General features: G+C 44.9%; 2 protein-coding genes across 2 annotated transcripts; one reads left to right on the top strand and one right to left on the bottom strand.

Moving 5' to 3' along the window:
- Window positions 1-3276: 3276 nt before the first annotated feature.
- On the top strand, window positions 3277-9486 carry LOC311113999 (protein FAM171B-like; the record flags this gene model as incomplete). The annotated part of the gene is made up of 8 exons (XM_084189265.1): window positions 3277-3493; window positions 4741-4974; window positions 5968-6060; window positions 6213-6371; window positions 6825-6995; window positions 7450-7566; window positions 7732-7855; window positions 8142-9486. The coding sequence occupies 8 exons, from the start codon at window positions 3277-3279 to the stop codon at window positions 9484-9486; spliced, it is 2460 nt and encodes an 819-aa protein (XP_084045391.1).
- Window positions 9487-12121: 2635 nt separating this feature from the next.
- Window positions 12122-17244, bottom strand: LOC311113998 (S-geranylgeranyl-glutathione receptor P2RY8-like). Its single transcript, XM_084189264.1, has 3 exons — window positions 17142-17244; window positions 13395-13735; window positions 12122-13148 (listed from the first exon to the last, which is right to left on the bottom strand). The coding sequence occupies exons 2-3, from the start codon at window positions 13641-13643 to the stop codon at window positions 12345-12347; spliced, it is 1053 nt and encodes a 350-aa protein (XP_084045390.1). The 5' UTR covers window positions 13644-13735; window positions 17142-17244; the 3' UTR covers window positions 12122-12344.
- Window positions 17245-17592: the final 348 nt, after the last annotated feature.

Genomic DNA, 17592 nt, shown 5'->3' with positions numbered 1-17592 from the left:
ACCGTTCGGAGGAGTTCTAGCCCTCCTCCGGCTCCCCTCCTCCCGCCCGGCGTGGTGTTGCTCTTGGGACTTCTGGGGCCGTCCCTTGGGGGGGGGGTTCTGTCATGGGCCTCTCACTCCACCGGGTTACCACCTTAATTTTCTTCCACTCTGCTCACCACTCTCTCTACTCAGCCTAACTAGCTCCACCTGTCCCTGCTCTGCTCTGCTCTAATTACTCTGCCAGCTGCGCTGCATTACCCACTACCTCTCCCAGTATTTAAGGCCCTGTCTTTCAGCTCTCCGGTGTCAGATCGTCTGCAAAGCTCACACCCGGAACCTGTTTGCTCGCGCTTCTGGCTCACCCTGGTTTTGTGACCCCGGACCTGCCTGTTTTTTGGATACTCTTCTGCCTCAGGAGATCCAGACCTGCTTCTGCCATTACGACTCCTGACTACTCTTCAATCCCGGTAACTCTGACCAGCCTTCTGCCTTGCTACTACGTATTTTGGATTTCCCTTGAACTGTACTGCTGCCTTGTTTCATTCCGCCCTGTTGTGTCTGTGTCTCCCCCCCCCAGGACTTCTGGACCACCCACCACCGGCTTCATAGGACGCATCGCTGCCACTGGGGGGGGCACAGACCCAGCACATTGGACGGGATCCCTGTTACCCCTGGAGCCTTCATTCACTCCCTACTTCCCTTTTCCCTTAAGTTTAATAAACTTTCTGGTGTGACGCAATTGTGGTCCTCTGGTCGTCTGTCTGAACCGTGACAGCGTCTTCATCGACCTGGCCAAGGCTTTTGACTCTGTCAATCACCGCATTCTTATTGGCAGACTAAATAGCCTTGATTTCTCAAATGACTGCCTCGCCTACTTCTCAGATAGAGTTCAATGTGTCAAATCGGAGGGCCTGTTGTCAGGACCTCTGGCAGTCTCTATGGGGGTGCCACAGGGTTCAATTCTCGGGCCGACTCTATTCTCTGTGTATATCAATGATGTCGCTCTTGCTGCTGGTGACTCTCAGATCCACCTCTACGCAGACGACACCATTTTGTATACATCTGGCCCTTCTTTGGACACTGTGTTAACAAACCTCCAAATGAGCTTCAATGCCATACAACACTCCTTCCGTGGCCTCCAACTGCTCTTAAACGCTAGTAAAACTAAATGCATGCTCTTCAATCGAACGCTGCTTGCACCCGCCTGCCCGACTAGAATCACTACTCTCGGCGGGTCTGACTTAGAATATGTGGACAACTACAAATACCTAGGTGTCTGGTTAGACCGTAAACTCTCCTTATAGACTTACATTAAGCATCTCCAGCTTCCTATTTCGCAACAAAGCCTCCTTCACTCATGCTGCTAAACATGCCCTCGTAAAACTGACTATCCAACCGATCCTTGACTTCGGCGATGTCATTTACAAAATAGCTTCCAACACCCTACTCAGCAAATTGGATGTAGTCTATCACAGTGCCATCCATTTTGTCACCAAAGCCCCATATACAACCCACCATTGTGACCTGTATGCTCTCATTGGCTGGCACTCACTACATATTCGTCGCCAAACCCACTGGCTCCAGGTCATCTATAAATCACTTCTAGGCAAATCCCCGCCTTATCTTAGCTCATTGTTCACCATAGCAACACCCACCCGTAGTATGCGTTCCGGCAGGTATATCTCACTGGTCATCCCCAAAGCCAACAACTCCTTTGGCCGCCATTCCTTCCAGTTCTCTGCTGCAAATGACTGGAACGAACTGCAAAAATCTCTGAAGCTGGAGACACATATCTCCCTCACTAACTTTAAGCATCAGTTGTCAGAGCAGCATACCAATCACTGCACCTGTACACAGCCCATCTGTAATTAGCCCACCCAACTACCTCATCCCCATATTGTTATTTACATTGTTATTTATTTTGCTCATTTGCACCCCAGTATCTCTATTTGCACATCATCATCTGCACATCTATCACTCCAGTGTTAATACTAAATTGTAATTATTTTGCACTATGGCCTATTTATTACCTTACCTCCATAACTTACTACATTTGCACACACTGTATATAGATGTTCTACTGTGTTATTGACTGTACGTTTTGTTTATTCCATATGCAACTCTGTGTTGTTGTTGTTTTTATCGCACTGCTTTGCTTTATCTTGGCCAGGTCGCAGTTGTAAATGAGAACTTGTTCTCAACTGGCTGACCTGGTTAAATAAAGGTGAAATAAAAATATAAAAAAACACTGAGAGAGATTCTAAAAGGAGAAGAGGCTGGGAGAGTTTGGGGATATTCATCCAGTCTACCTCCCTCTAGTGGGCTGTCTTCTTAAGATGGAAGGTAGCCTAGCAGTTAAGAGCGTTGGGCCAGTAACCGAAAGGTTGCTGGTTCCAATCCCCGAGCCGACTAGGGGAAAATTCCAATGCTGCTGTTTCTCGTTGAATTTGACGCACTTGTGAAGATAGATATGGAACTCAAGTTCAACCAATGTGCTTGTCTCAGTGTTGGGAAACGATACAATGTCGCCATTTAGTGGTCAACTGTCAACAGGCTGAGCCAAGACAGTTGAAGTCGGTTTTTCTTGTTATAATTGGTAAGTGGTGCTTCAAATAAAATATTAATGTCCCCTTTCGATTTTACCCCACAAATATTAACATCGATTTATTTTCTTAGACTCAGTCCTGAGAAAAGGCATCAGAAAATGAATGCTATTACTATTGTTTAGGGATATGTTTTTCCTCATAAAATAACTTTGTATACAATGTAGATAAGCTATAGCTTCAAATAAAACAATTAAAAAAGTAACGTTGCAGTCATGGAAAGTCATTCCATGAGCAACAGAGACATTAAATATAAATATTCTGGTATTTCCATGTGAAAATGTCATGGGATGTATTTGCTCTATTTAAATTGTTCCACTCTTTGCACACTATTTGATTGCACACATCTGACAGAGTGTGGCTTTAATTGGCATCAATTGATAAAATGTGTAGGCTACCATCCTTTTGTTTATGTACAAGAAGACATTTCCGACAGAGGGCATTGTAGAGCTGTATCTATGATGTAACAGCACCATCTCCCGTCTCTGTTGTTGTACGCCCCGAAAACACAGCATCAGCACCAGCGCGTCAACACCACCAGCCTGCCTGCTTTCTGTGCATACGTAGGTTACCTGCCTCCGTTCGACCATGAGGTTTCCATGACAAAGAAAGCGGCGAGACTAGGCCTCCATTCCTCCTCCTCCGTCTCATTTCGCGCAGTTATGTCTTTGGTTCGCGGCTCCCTCTCGCCATGCCTGCGGACCGCCTGTACCTGCTTTTCTTGCTGGTTGTGATCTCCTGCGGGGATGGTGTCGTGAGGGCGGCGGCGGAGGGTGGTGTCGCCACCGCCACCGGCCTACCCGCGCTGCTAGCCGCCGAGGACAATGCCATCGCCACTGTCCCAGACGGATCCATCACCGGCCAGACGGCCCTTTATCAGGTTCAGACACCGTCTGCCCTAATACCAGGTACAGGACATGTTTGCGGTATATTTGGGTTGGGCTGCGGATTTGAGGGCCTGGCCAGCATGTTAAAATGGTGGGGAGAAAATGTTCAATGTGGAGAGAATAAAAACTTGGGCATGATAACGGAACATAACAGATAATAATTTATCATTGATGATAGCATATAGGACGATATAGGATGATGATTATAACATTTTGTATTTTGTGTATTTACCCCACTCAACACAGGCTACAGACCTACAACAATAACATGTATAAATGCCCCGCAGAAATACAATGATGTTCTAAAACATAATGTACACAATGATTGGACCGTTATCAGTAAACCTATGCACACCGGTTTTAACAACTTTGTCTTCACATATTGAAGAGTAGCTTACACATTCAATATAAAGTATCTGTCTAAGATGTATGACTGTCACTGCAATCTAATATTCTGTCCCCTTCTACAGATTCCCCTGGCAGCTAATCGGATTAAGTGTTATGATTTCATTTGAAGGTTTTCGAGATTAGGGGATTATCAGTATGGCCAGTGTGAAACGGTGCTTGTAATGATCAGGGTTTTAATCCTTTAGTACAGCATGCTCACACCATATCTTTTTCACCATTGCCTTACTTCAGAAGTCCTTTATTTAATTGACTCAGCCTCATCATATTAGTTTGAGTTATTCTCATGAGTAACTATGATCAGATTAGTAAACAGATTGTAGCCTATAAATAGGCCACATTTGCTCATTGTGGCAGTTGTGAAGCAGTTTTGTCAAGGCAGCCTTGTATGCTAAATAGGGCCTATAGCATCAGTGTGTGTGTGTTGGTGGGGAAAGAACGTCGTCTGGCACCGCACAACACCTCTCACAGATTCAGCTCTCATCACTTTTTCATGTGCAGTTAAAGGTTACTGAGAAAATTCATAGAGCTGCCACTGAATCTGAGGAGAGACTGTTTTAATGGGATCCCTGCATTCACAAAGCCATACACCGGCATACACCTTTAGATAAACCTTCGAAAACACCTTTAAATACAACTCCTTGGTCTTTTAGTGTAGTCTGGTCTCTTTGTATGTGGCTTTCTAAATGATATGTTCCATCAGAAAGGTTGTGTTCTGCACTTGGTACATTCTATGAACATACATGGTGTTCTGCGATTGTAGTGTAGAAAATCAGCCATACAAATAAAGGTTTAATATGTCATTGCAATGTACAACCACCTCACTTCCTGCGTCTCACTTCCTGTTTCCTGTGTCTCCCCAGAGCCGCCCTTTGCCCTGAGGGTCCTAGTGAAGGACCAGGTGACCCGGCGGCCCCTGGGCGGGGCCCAGGTGGAGGTGTTTGTCAACCACACCCTGAGTAGCCAGGCCCTGACTGGGGAGAGGGGAGAGGTGCAGCTCAGGGTCCCTTACAGCCTGGGCCTCAGCCTGACCATCGTAGCTAGCATGGAGGGATACGTCCTCACCCCGCTGCCCTGGAGAACCACCAAGAGACCCAGTGAGTAGCACCGTGATAGTCTGGTCCCATCTGGAGGAGTCCCTGAGAGGCACCCAACCAACTGACCTATGGGTGTCGGGTGTGGCTAAATTCTATAGAGTTTAAACTGGGATAGTTCACCCAAATTACTAAATGATACAGCTGTTTGTTTCATTTCCTTTAAAGCATTGATTTGGCACAATGAGCAAAAATAAGGTGTTCAACTACTGTGTCACATAGCATATTAGCATCAGTGTTTGTTTTTGCGTTGTATAATTGTTGAAGCAAAGCACAATTTAATACTGTACACTACATTCATTTTATTGATTTCTTACTCTCAGAAGCAGGATGCACTATGTATAGCACGTGTAGCCAGCGAGTCTGAGGCAAGTGTTTTGTGCTGAAATGTAACACCATAATGCCCTGCCATATCTAGTGTCAGCTAATTGCAGCTGTATTGAATAAGATGTTAAGGGGACACTGACCACCATTTTGACATGCTGTATTTAGTAAGAGGAGACTGCTGCTCTCTCTTTCTCTCTCTCTCTCTCTCTCTCTCTCTCTCTCTCTCTCTCTCTCTCTCTCTCTCTCTCTCTCTCTCTGTCTCTCTGTCTCTCTCTCTGTCTCGCTCTGTCTGTCTCTCTCTCTCTCTCGAATAAGGCAGAGAAAAGGAGAGAAAGAAAGAGAGAGAACAGAGAAAGATAAAGAGAGAGAGAACAGAGAAAGATAAAGAGAGAGAGAACAGAGAAAGATAAAGAGAGAGGGCCAAAGAAAAAACTGACTGGCGGTACAAGCTATGCTCTGCATCATCAAATGCAGAGGGCCACCTCCCTTCTCTCTAATCTAATACGCAGGACCATAAAAAGTCTGATTCAATGTCGCCATCTACTGGTGGCTTTGTACAAGTACAGGAACATGACACTACAAAGGTACCATTTTGATGGGTGCATCTCAATAGGGTCGAGTGATTTCCTGACTGGAATGTTACCTGACCTGACCTCATGTGTGTTACAGTATTCTCCTCTGTGACCCTATCGCTGCTCCCTCAAAAACAAGGCAACATCTGGCTGTTTGACGACTCTGTGCTCATCACTGGGAAGTTACCTGGTAAGTGCACGCATCTGGAAACTGTGTCACTTGAACGTAACCCTAAATGTGATACAACATCTTACTCTTTAAATAATTTTAGTCTGCTGTGGCAAAAGTGCTTTGGTAGAGGGAATGAACTCCATCTTGTCTTTTTCTTCATATTATTTCAGACATCTCCTACCAGCCCAGCGTTCAGTTCCCCAAGAGTCACCTGATGCTCTCAGACGGCAGTAACACCTCCACAGTGATGGCCTACCTGACCGTGCCGCAGCGCCACCTAGGCAAGGACTGTGTCAACTGCACCCCAGGCATCATTCACAACAAGTCAGGTGGGCTCAGCAAATCGAATACATGGAGTGCAGTGCAACAACTAATGGGAATGAGAGGTGGTATTGATACATGAAAGTAAGCATTGAACACTTCCAAGATTGAGGAATACTTCAAGATTCTGAGCTGAAGTAGCCCTCGGAAAACTATTAATTTGCTGAAAACTATTTCTCTTTAACTTTGTAGTGTTTGTAGAGCCTGCGTATTTTTGAACGTTGGACATGTTGTAATTCTCTCCCGCGTGTTTGTATGTCACAGGAGGTTGGTGGCACCTTAATTGGGGAGGACGGGTTTGTGGTAATTACTGGAGCGGAATAAGTGGAATGGTATCAAATACATCAAACACGTGGTTTCCATGGTTTCTAGGTGTTTGATGCCAATCCATTTGCTCCCTTCCAGACATTATTATGAGCCGTCCTCCCCTCAGCAGCCTCCACTGTTGTATGTGTGTTCAGTATTCAGGAGTGTTGAGTTGCGGGCGATGGCAGCGGTCAGTACTCTGCTGTACTCTGGTGGTCAGGAGGTCCAGGTGAAAGGCCCCATCCAGATCTCCCTGCCCCTGGCACATACCACCAACCTGAGACCCTCCGACACCCTCCCTGCCTGGGCCTTCAACACCAAGACAGGTGGGGAATATAGCTATTAGAAAAGTTTGTGGTCATACGCACATCCTTAAAAACATACAGTAGGTGCTGGGTTAATAAAGAATACTTTTAAAGAACAGGAAGCCTGCACACTGTTTATGCTCCCAATTCACCTCTTTGTTGACAACGTTTCGATCCGAACTGGATCTTCTCCTGGTCAAAACGAAGATGAAGATCCTGTTCGGATCGAAACGTTGTCAATAAAGAGGTGAATTGGGAGAATAAACAATGTGCAGGCCTTCCTGTTCTTTACGAATATAGCTATTAGCGCAACAGCAGGACTAGGCCTGGAACTCGACCTACCATAGCGACTTGTTCATAGTCTTTGTTTACAAAATACTTCCTGTGTTCACTTACTTTGTGGAACTGGAAGTATCTGCCTGTGTCTTCCAAGTTGTTTCTTCATACATTTTCCTCACAATGTTTCGTCCTCCAGGTGCTTGGGAGAACCAGGGTCTGGGGGTAGTGAAGATGGTTGAAGATCGTCTGGTCTGGACCTACATGGCTTCTCACCTAGGTTACTGGATCGCTGCACCCGTACCCTCCTCCAATGGTAGAAAGTCCAAAATGAAGTTGTCATGAATTGAATGTTACAAATTAACTAAATGATGGAGTCTCACTCTCAGTATTATCTTCAAACATGTCTTACTATACTGGAGAACATATTGACCTTAATCAACATAATATGATCAACACATCTCTGTCTGTACCTTTCTAGGTTACATGGGCCATGCCAGCTCAATGGAATTCCTCTCCTACCACACCTACCTGCTCATAGGAATACTGGGGGGGACTCTGGTTATAGTCTTGGGCTTTCTGGCTGTGCTGCTGTGTCGCTGTGGGTAAGAGACCAATCTAATTAACTAACGTTACTGGTCGTGTGGCAACTGCAGCTGGAAATGGCACAGATGGGGGCGTGTGGGGCAATGGGGGTTGTACAAAATATTTACAGTATGTTATACAATTTAAAACATTTGAGTGGCCATGATTGTTCTACTAATTGTTCACACAAATGCTGATTATATGAGGTTAAACGTACACATCACAAAGATCCCCAAAAAGACCCATTCTGTAATGACTACCTTCTCTGCTTCTCAATCAACCTGCTGTGTTGTCTGTCATCTGCAGAGGTCCAGGTTCCTCTCGTGAGCCGAGGAGGAGAAGAGCACGGTTCTCTAAGCTGTCTGTTCTGAAGAAGGACCAGACCACCTCCACCCACATGGAGGAGGGCCATGCCATGATGTCCTTCCACCCCGGAGACAGAGCCCACGGCCTGGCCTCGCGCAGCGTCCAGTGTGACCCCTCCTCCACCCCCAGGCACAACAAAGCCAACTACAACATCTATGTGGAAGACCCCGGGCGTGGGTCTGCTGCCCTCCTGTATGAAAATGTGGGGAGCGGGAACAAGGGTCCCCAGGCATCACACCACTACGTCAACAGTGAGGAGGTGGCCCGGCTGAGGGAGAGGTCCAGAGAGGACCAGAATAGAGCTCACCTGGGTGGAGGTGCTCAGCTGCTCCACCTCTACAACCAGCCTGTGGCCATCCTCCAGGCCCCGGAGCTCTTCAGCAGCCAGGGTGGGGAGCAGCATGGATCAGGCTGCAAGTCGGCCACCTTCCCCCGCAACGGAGGAGCCTATGACCCCCACTCCCACTCTGAGCAGGGCGGTCAGGACAGCTACACCCAGACCCTCCCTAAGAACCCCCACCACGCCCAGGGAGCCAACCCCCAGCAGGGCGGCCAGGACCAGCCCCAGGCCCTGGAGAACCCTCCCCAGGGCCCATCCTCTAACCCTGGGGTGTGGGGCCGCTACAGCAGCCTCCTGGAGTCCTCCGTGTCCGTCCCCGGTACCCTGAACGAAGCAGCTGGAATGAGGGCCTTCGGCGGTGGGGTGGGGGGCCCCGGTGAACTCCAGGGGATATCAGAGCGTACTCTCCTGGAGCTGACCCGAGGCAAGGCCTCGTCGCCTCACCCCAGGGCCTGGTTCGTCTCCCTGGATGGGAAACCAGCCGCCTCGGTCCGCCACTCCATCATAGAGCTCCAGGGCCGCCACCCACGGCCCCCCAGCAGCAACGACACCAGCCTGGACTCTGGCGTGGACATGAACGAGCCCCAGCAGAGTGTGAGGGAGGCGGAGCGAGAGAGGCCATCCATCCGGGGCTCGTTCCCCCACCACAGCAGAGGGCGCTACAGCGAGGAGCAGGACTTGAGCAGCAGTGAGAGCGGCACCACCGCCACCTGCACCCCTGAAGACCCCTACCTGAGGAACATTCTGGACGGGAGCAGCGGGGCCATTCCCAATATCCCCGAGGAGCGGGACGGGATGGACACGTCCAGTGCGCAGGAGGACAGTGAGTCGAGGGGGACACCGCCCCCACGCAGGCTGAGGAAGGTGAGGGAGAAGGGGAGGGCCGAGAAGAGAAGCGCCAGGCACCATGTCAGAGAAGAGAGGCCTCTGGTCAAACGGAGCTAAGGTACTGCTCACCAGAGATGGACTGAGGTGGGACTTATTTCATTACCAGTCAATTCTGGAAGTGTATTGACATTATTGGCATTCAGTAATTAATGGGCTTTTTTCAAGTCCAGTTGCATGGTCAGTGCTTTTTCCTGAATTGGCTGCGACGGTTACAGAAACGTTGAATTTGTCAAGAAGGGATTGAGTCTATTGTTTATTATTTTCCTATAGGGGTCGTACATTGACGGACGGCTGAGACAATATAAGGCGATGTCAAAGCGTTTTCTGTGGTTTGATGGATGTGTTTGCGCCAGTCGTTCTAAAAGGAATAGTTAGATTGATGCTAGTGCTATACAGAAGTAATATGGCTGCATTCTTTACGCTGCCTGCATTGAGGAATGTTTAGTGATACTGTATAGAGAGATAATGAAGGGTAATTAGAAAGGATAGAGGGCTGTATTGGGCTGAGCTGATGAGATCTGACAGCAGAGACAGACAGTGATACAGTCCTCCTGTACAGAACACTAACACTTACCCACCGTGATTGCCTGCCTTTAAAGGAAATCAATATTAACACCATTGCCTGCTCTGCTCACAGTGTTTAAGACTGGCTGTACCCAGCCATCTGTCTATCGCTCTCTTTATAAACTAGACACTGATTCACAGCTGTCCCTTTTAGAGGTCATTGTTACACCTCTATTAAGGGGAAAAGACCGGATTTCTTTGAGAATGCATGAAAGGTCAAAAGTTACATTTTGTGTATTAAAGAGGAAAGTATGTGTATTTTAATTGTAGTGTGAAGACATTGGAAATGATGCCTCTTCTTAGGGACATTGGGTCTGAGGGATATTAATCCAGTCATTTATTACTTTAACGTATTCTTCTTCAAATAGTTACTGTTGATGTTGAGTGATTCCTGTTCCACAAGCAGATCTTACACAAAACATTGCTGTTCTTACATACAGATGGAGTGTGGGGAGGCGCCAGTTTAAGCTTTCATTGTTCAGTCTAAAAAGCACAGAACACTTTAATTTGCCTTGTTTGTGATACGATACATAAAATACAATTTGATTGGTTAGAACCCGCTGCAATGAGAACTTATTAAGCATAACATAAAACACTCAAATAAATGAAAGACACTTAAATTTATGTTGTTTTTTTTATTGTAAAAAGCGAGGTGGTATTTCAAATGAACATAAACTATATTACTGTGATTGACTGATACATTTGGTGAAGCACACAATCTCCTCCTGAAAATGATCTCACCAGCAATATCAGTCGTCCTGCTGCTAAATTTGAAACATCATTCATATTTTGGCCATATTTAGTCTTCCTCATGGTGTGACACACCTTCAGTGTGTATGAAGATAAATACTGTACATGAATAGCTTTATTTGGTACAGTGGCTTGCGAAAGTATTCACCCCCCTTGGCATTTTTCCTGTTTTGTTGCCTTACAACCTGGAATTAAAATGGATTTTTGGGGGGTTTGTATCATTTGATTTACACAACATGCCTACCACTTCGAAGATGCAAAATATTTTTTCTTGTGAAACAAACAAGAGATAAGACAACAGAACAGGTGTGTATATACTGAGATCATGTGACACTTAAATAAAGTCCACCTGTGTGCAATCTAACTAATTATGTGACTTCTGAAGGTGTAATTGGTTGCACCAGATCTTATTTAGGGCCTTCATAGCAAAGGGGGTGAATACATATGCACGCACCACTTTTCCGTTATTTATTTCTTCGAATTTTTTGAAACAAGTTATTTTTTTCATTTCATTTCACCAATTTGTACTATTTTGTGTATGTCCATTACATGAAATCCAAATAAAAATCTATTTAAATTACAGGTTGTAATGCAACAAAATAGGAAAAACACCAAGGGGGATGAATAATTTTGCAAGGCACTGTATGTACATACTCAAGCATATGATGTAGTATGTGCGAAAGTGTATTTTATGTTGAAGTGTGCACACAGTTGTCCTATCCTTTCTCAGCAACTGCAAAGAAAAATGTTTTGAGAGAATGCTTCTCAGTGTGAAGAAGAAAGAGAAGCTTTTTTCAGCCATCATCACAATTCATAAACCCAAGCTTTCGTGTACGTGCTTTACTTTGGAGGTCTATTACATTATTGTATGTTAGCTTAGGTGAGATGAATAGGTTCAAATGTGATCTGGAGTATAAAAAGCTTGACGACGTAGCAACTTGTACCTTAATTCTAAATGTAGCAACGCAAGTTATACACCTGATGATTGCAGTGACGATTTATGAAGCTTAAAATGAATGAACTTGTTGTTGTTGTTGTTGTTGTCGCCACTGATGAAGGTTATGAAAAACAAGCTGTTTGAACCGTTGGAGAATTGTATAAAGTATAGTATGACATAATATTTATCCGAGACAAAACAGACCCCACTGGCCCATTCTTTTCAAAGTGGCCTTCACTGAATGTATTTCCTTGTATTTATTTAAATGTAATGTAGTGTATTTCTACTGTCTGTACTCATTTAACCTTAACTGGCATTCAGGCTTTTGAAACAGGCATTTCTTGTGTTTGATTACGTCAGTATATTACAGTAGTGTTATTAGTCGGCCTTTTTGTGCACTTATCAATGCCTCAGTAATAAACTCACTTGATACCAAGATGATGCATTTCAACATTTATTCATTTAAAAATGTCAACGGAATGAAGTTAGAATAACTATAAAAATTTGCATTGACAACAATTGCATAAACAGCTTTATAATGATGACCGCACAGGGTCTATCCATAAAATAACCAAATCTAATTTTTTAAGTGTTGTATTTACAGTTTGGGTCATTTGCTATGGCATCTGCAAACTTTGTCCATTCTAGCATGACCATCTAGTGATCAACTATGGCCTATAGATGCCCTAAGCTCCCCAGTCATGGACACCAGCTCAGAGTTCCCAACCTCCTCCCCCTCTCCCAGTGGGACACACCGCCCCAGCGCCCTCCTCAGAGCCCGCCGGAACTCCCTCGACGCAAAGTAGTACACAAACGGGTCAAAGCAGCAGTTGAGGCTGTTGATGCTTAGCACTAGTTTATAGTACTTGTACAGACTCTTGCCCTGGGAGTGGTAGATTAGGTGCAGGCCATGAAGGGTGATGGTTGGTAGGTAACACACCACAAAGCACAGAGTTGCCAAGGCAACTGTGGTCTGAGCCCGTCGCCTTGACAACACTTCCCTCTTATCGCCACTGCTTTCAGCTGCTGTCGGCAATGACCTGTGCAGGCCTCTCGCCACGGCAACGTAACAGCTGACCAGGACGGCTAACGGCAACACATAGAACATCAGCAGAATCACTAGAAAGTAGAGATAGGATACTGATTGGTGAGAGAACAGTGCACGCGGAAGCACGTCGAAGCAGGTCGTGATGTCTAGCTCGACGACCCGGAGGGTGAGGTCACGCCTGAGCAAGGGCGTCTGAGTAATCAGAACAAACGCCCAGATGACGACGCAGGCAATGGCGGCTCGCCGGGCGGTGCGCCAGTGTTTGGTGCGGAGCGGGTGTACGACACCGCAGTAGCGCTCGAGCGCGATGGCACAGGTGGTGAGGACGGAGCAGTGCAGGTTGCAGTGGAGGGCTGTGGTGGTGAGGCCACAGAGAGCAGCGCCCCACGGCCAGTCATTACCCCACAGGTGGTACAACACCTGGGAGAGAGAGCGAGAGAGAGAGAGAGAGAGAGAGAGAGAGAGAGAGAGAGAGAGAGAGATGGGCTTAGTGGTCATCAAATATTAGCTATGTCCAACTAGATAGGAAAAGTTTCTGGAGAAACTTAGTGGTATGTGACAGCAATGACAGCGCAGATTAGTTGTAAACGGTGCCAGAGTGTCAGAGACAGCCTTGTGCTTGGCACCTATCACTGCACTGTGTTACCTGTAGTGGCAGTGACTCACCTGTAGGGGCAGGAAGGCGCTGTAGAGCAGGTCTGCCAGCGACAGGTTGATGGCAAGCACAGATGTAGGAGTGTGGCGTTTGTAGTGGATGTTCAGCAGCGCCACCAGAGACAGCAGGTTGCAGGGGGTACTGCACACAAACACAGAGAGGTAAATAATAGGCACAGCCACGGTCATCACAGGACTGACCAGCATCTCCAGGGTGGCGTTGCTGACCCCTGTGGCCACCGCTACTGAGGAGGTGTTCATCGTGACTGACCACAACAGTAACTTAACCACAGCAACAAGGGGAGTTGACCAGGGTGACTGGTCCTGTCACTTAGCCTGGGGGACAAGCATTACTGAGAATGAAGAAGGGAAGAAAAGAGAGAGAAAGAGAATGTTATACATTTCATTTGAATACACCAAAACCACACCCTGTTAGAGAAAGTTAAAAATATTGGTTAGGCAACAAGATAGTAGTGTTGTTGAATGCAGAAACAGTGTGGCTCCATGCTACTTCAACCATGTGAAAGAGGAACAATGTGTTCCTCTCTCACAATTGCCTCACACTATACTAACGTTACTAAAGCCCCTGATGTTCCGTTTAAGGGGGAAAGTTATTGTAATGCTCACATGGGACTTTCCATCATGCCTATTATCTGTGTGTGTGGAAATACAAATTGGTACAGGAAATGCAGCTTGAGGTGAAGTTAGTACTTTATTACTAATTCATGCCTTCTACGTGCTATTGACCTATTGCTCTAGTACAGGGTTTCCCAAACTCGGTCCAGGGCCTACAAGACGGTAGCTCTCCAGGAACAGGGTTGGAATGAAAACCTACAAGATGGTAGCTCTCCAGTAACAGGGTTGAAGTGAAAACCTACAAGACGGTAGGTCTCCAGGAACAGGGTTGGAATGAAAACCTACAGGAGGGTAGCTCTCCAGGAACAGGGTTGGAATGAAAACCTACAAGACGGTAGCTCTCCAGGGACAGGGTTGGAATGAAAACCTACAGGAGGGTAGCTCTCCAGTAACAGGGTTGGAGTGAAACCATACAAGACGGTAGCTCTCCAGTAACAGGGTTGGAGCGCCCAGATCTAGTATTTTACTTTTTAGCACTATTTTTTTTACTGTAGAGGAAGCTTGCTGATAAGCATTTCATTGCACCATTTACGCTGCAACCATTTACGCTGCACCATTTACGCTGCACCATTTACGCTGCATATGCTCATGAATTGTTATAAAAATGTCCCAGGCTATGTATGCGGTCATTGAGATGAAACCTCACTCTGATTTTCCACTCTGATTTCAATAGCTAGGTTTCCATCCAATTGGCAACAGCTTTTCATACTATATTTTCCCACCAGTGGTGTGTTTCCACCAAAGGGACATGTTGGCAGATAAAAGTCTGTGCATGATGACAGTGCACACAGAATGTATTTTTTCGCTAATGTTTTCATGTACTGAATAAAAATCTACAGTTCAATATGTTTCCATCACATTTTCAACACTACAGACAGTTTTATCACAAAAACTGTTGCATTAAATAGCAAACGTGCCTACTCTGGTCTTGGCATGTGCTCTCTAGCCAACAGCTCACTGTGGGTATGCTGTGCAGGTAGGCTAGTCTACATGATCAGATTATTATCGATATGAGCGAGAATATTTTTCTTTGTCAAACGGCAGTCAAGCATTGATCATCATGTCACCAGAATAAGACCCTTGATATTTATTGGAGAGGAGCATCACCATGCACTTTCATCACCCTGTGAAGTTCATAATTTATTTCATCTGTAGCCTAATAAACCACATGGTTTCCGGAGTCATAGTGGGAGGAGCACACACCACACCATAAACTCCAAGTTTACTTTGATATTATGGTTATTATATCAATATTTGCGCATAAAGGCATCCCATTACCATTTCTCGCATAATACATTTTACAGACACAAAAAGATCCCACCATGTCAAAGGCACAAATTATCTGTCTACATTTATAGAATTGTACCAAAACTACCTGTTTCCATCACAGCTGTCATTATTTATTTTTTTATAGGGTATGACTTTAGCATAAAAACTGTGCATGGAAACGTGGTTCCTAACCAGGTTCCATCCAACCTTTCTATGACAGTAAAGTACATGTAGGATAAAAAAATCTAATGGCAGGCCTGATGGAAACAGAACAATTTAAACTTCCCAATGTCAACAAAACAAAATATACTACACAAGGTGGGGTCTTTTTGTGTAGGTAAAATTATTGATGCGAGACGAGAAATTTCGGTGGAAACGCTTTAATGGGCAAATATTGATGTAATAATCATCAGATTTTAGAATACTTGGAGTCACGCGATGACGTGTTGTGTGGTCCTCCCACTACGACTCGTCGGAAAGCGTGCCGTTTATTACGCCACAGATGAAATAAATTATCATGAACTTCACAAGGTGTTGAAAGTGCAAGGTGATGAGCTTGATGCTCATTTCCAATAAATATCGGTCTTATTCTGGTGACATTATAATTTTTATTTTTTTATTTAACCTTTATTTAACCAGGTAAGACCCATTGAGGTAAAAAAAACTATTTTGCGAGGGCGACCTGGCAAGAAGACAAAACAGGGAAATTGAAGCGTGTACATAAAATATTACAAACAAAATACGCACAAAAGACAAAGTGTCACAAGTTCCAGATACATTTGAAGATTAGAAACAACTGCAGCTATCAAAAACAGTGTCGTCGATCTTAGTCTTAAAAAGAGGCAAGGACACTAACACTAACTTTAATATATTTTGAAGCATGTTCCAGGATGAAGGGGCATTATGGGGAAAATATTGTTTCCCTATCTCAGTTCCTGCCTTAGGAACAGACAAGGACAGCAGCGACTGTGAACGAAGACTGTATTGAGTGACTGATCTGGTCAGTAAGGAACAGAGATACAAAGGGAGTTGTCCTATCAATGCTTTGTACACAAAAGTGTACCAGTGCATTAGCCTCCTGGTGGAGAGAGAGGTCCATTGCACCATGACATACAAATCACAGTGGTGGATGAGTGATCTAGCGTTTGTAGTAAATCTTAAAGCACCATGACTACACTGTGTTCAGAGATTTTCAGGTACTTGCTGAGGCCTGCATATAGACAATATCATCATAATCCACTTATAAAAAAAAGTGATTTGAACAAGATCCTTTCTGCCGTTTGACAAATAAAAATAATCTTGATATTTTGTCCATAATAATCTTACCATTTGACATTTTAGTAATTTAGCAGACGCTCTTATCCAGAGCGATTTACAATTAGTGAGTGCATACATTTTTCATAGGCTATATATTCGTAGGCTATACGTGTGCTCTAGCCAAAGGCGCTATCTGCGCCCTGCTTGCTGTTGGCTAGAGCGCATATGCCAATACCAGAGCAGGCACAGCTATATAAGGCACATTGTATTTGTGAGAAACCCACCAGTAGAGTCAAAAATGTAATGGAAACCCATTTAACTTGTATTTTTTATTCGGTACATGGGAATTTAACCGCAAAATGTATTTGTATGTGCACTACGTCATTGTGCATTTTGTTTTTATGCGGATTTTAGAATATTCGCATGAAACTCTGTCGCCAATCGGATGGAAACCTAGCTAGTGTTAGTGATTCAACAACTATAGAAATAAAACTGTGGCCAATAATTAAGAATACCACTTACAGCTAACATCTCCATGGAAGAACATTGATTTGTAAAATATTAATTGATTAATGAAATGTATTGTTGGTGACTTACCTTTATGCACGTGATGCTCACTGTCAGTGCTGCTACATTCAAGTGTGCAATCAGCAATAACACACAGGAAATGTGGTAAAAATGAGAGAACGCTATTTGTTCTGTGTCTTGCCCAATGACATAGTCTCTAAATCCCTCTCTTCCCCACCACTAAGGAACTGAACATGTGCCTGTAGTGTACATGCTGTTGCCACGTGTGGTGAAAAGGCGCTATCTGTGTCACTGCAAAAGGAAATACTGTGGCTGAACACTGTACAGTTGGTGGAGACAGACAGGAAACCACCTCCCATCTACTCCCTGCTCTGAAATTAAATACACATCTTAATATTATGCAATATGAGTTTCCTCTCGTATCACCAAGCTAGTACTGTTTTATACAAAATATATCCTGAACAAAAATATAAACGCAACATGCAACAATTTCAAAGATTTTACTGAGTTACAGTTCATA

Source organism: Coregonus lavaretus (genome assembly GCF_964263955.1).
Source record: "Coregonus lavaretus genome assembly, contig: HAP1_SCAFFOLD_2178, whole genome shotgun sequence".
Classification (NCBI taxonomy): Eukaryota; Metazoa; Chordata; class Actinopteri; order Salmoniformes; family Salmonidae; genus Coregonus; species Coregonus lavaretus.
The sequence above is the reverse complement of the archived record's forward strand: the minus strand, read 5'-3'. Positions and strand labels throughout refer to the sequence as shown.

Coding starts and splice junctions, on each gene's coding strand:
- LOC311113998 (XM_084189264.1), bottom strand. CDS start 13,643: ATGAACACCTCCTCAGTAGCGGTGGCCACAGGGGTCAGCAACGCCACC. Junction 13,149..13,394: donor GCGCCTTCCTGCCCCTACAG/GTGAGTCACTGC, acceptor TCTCTCTCCCAG/GTGTTGTACCACCTGTGGGG.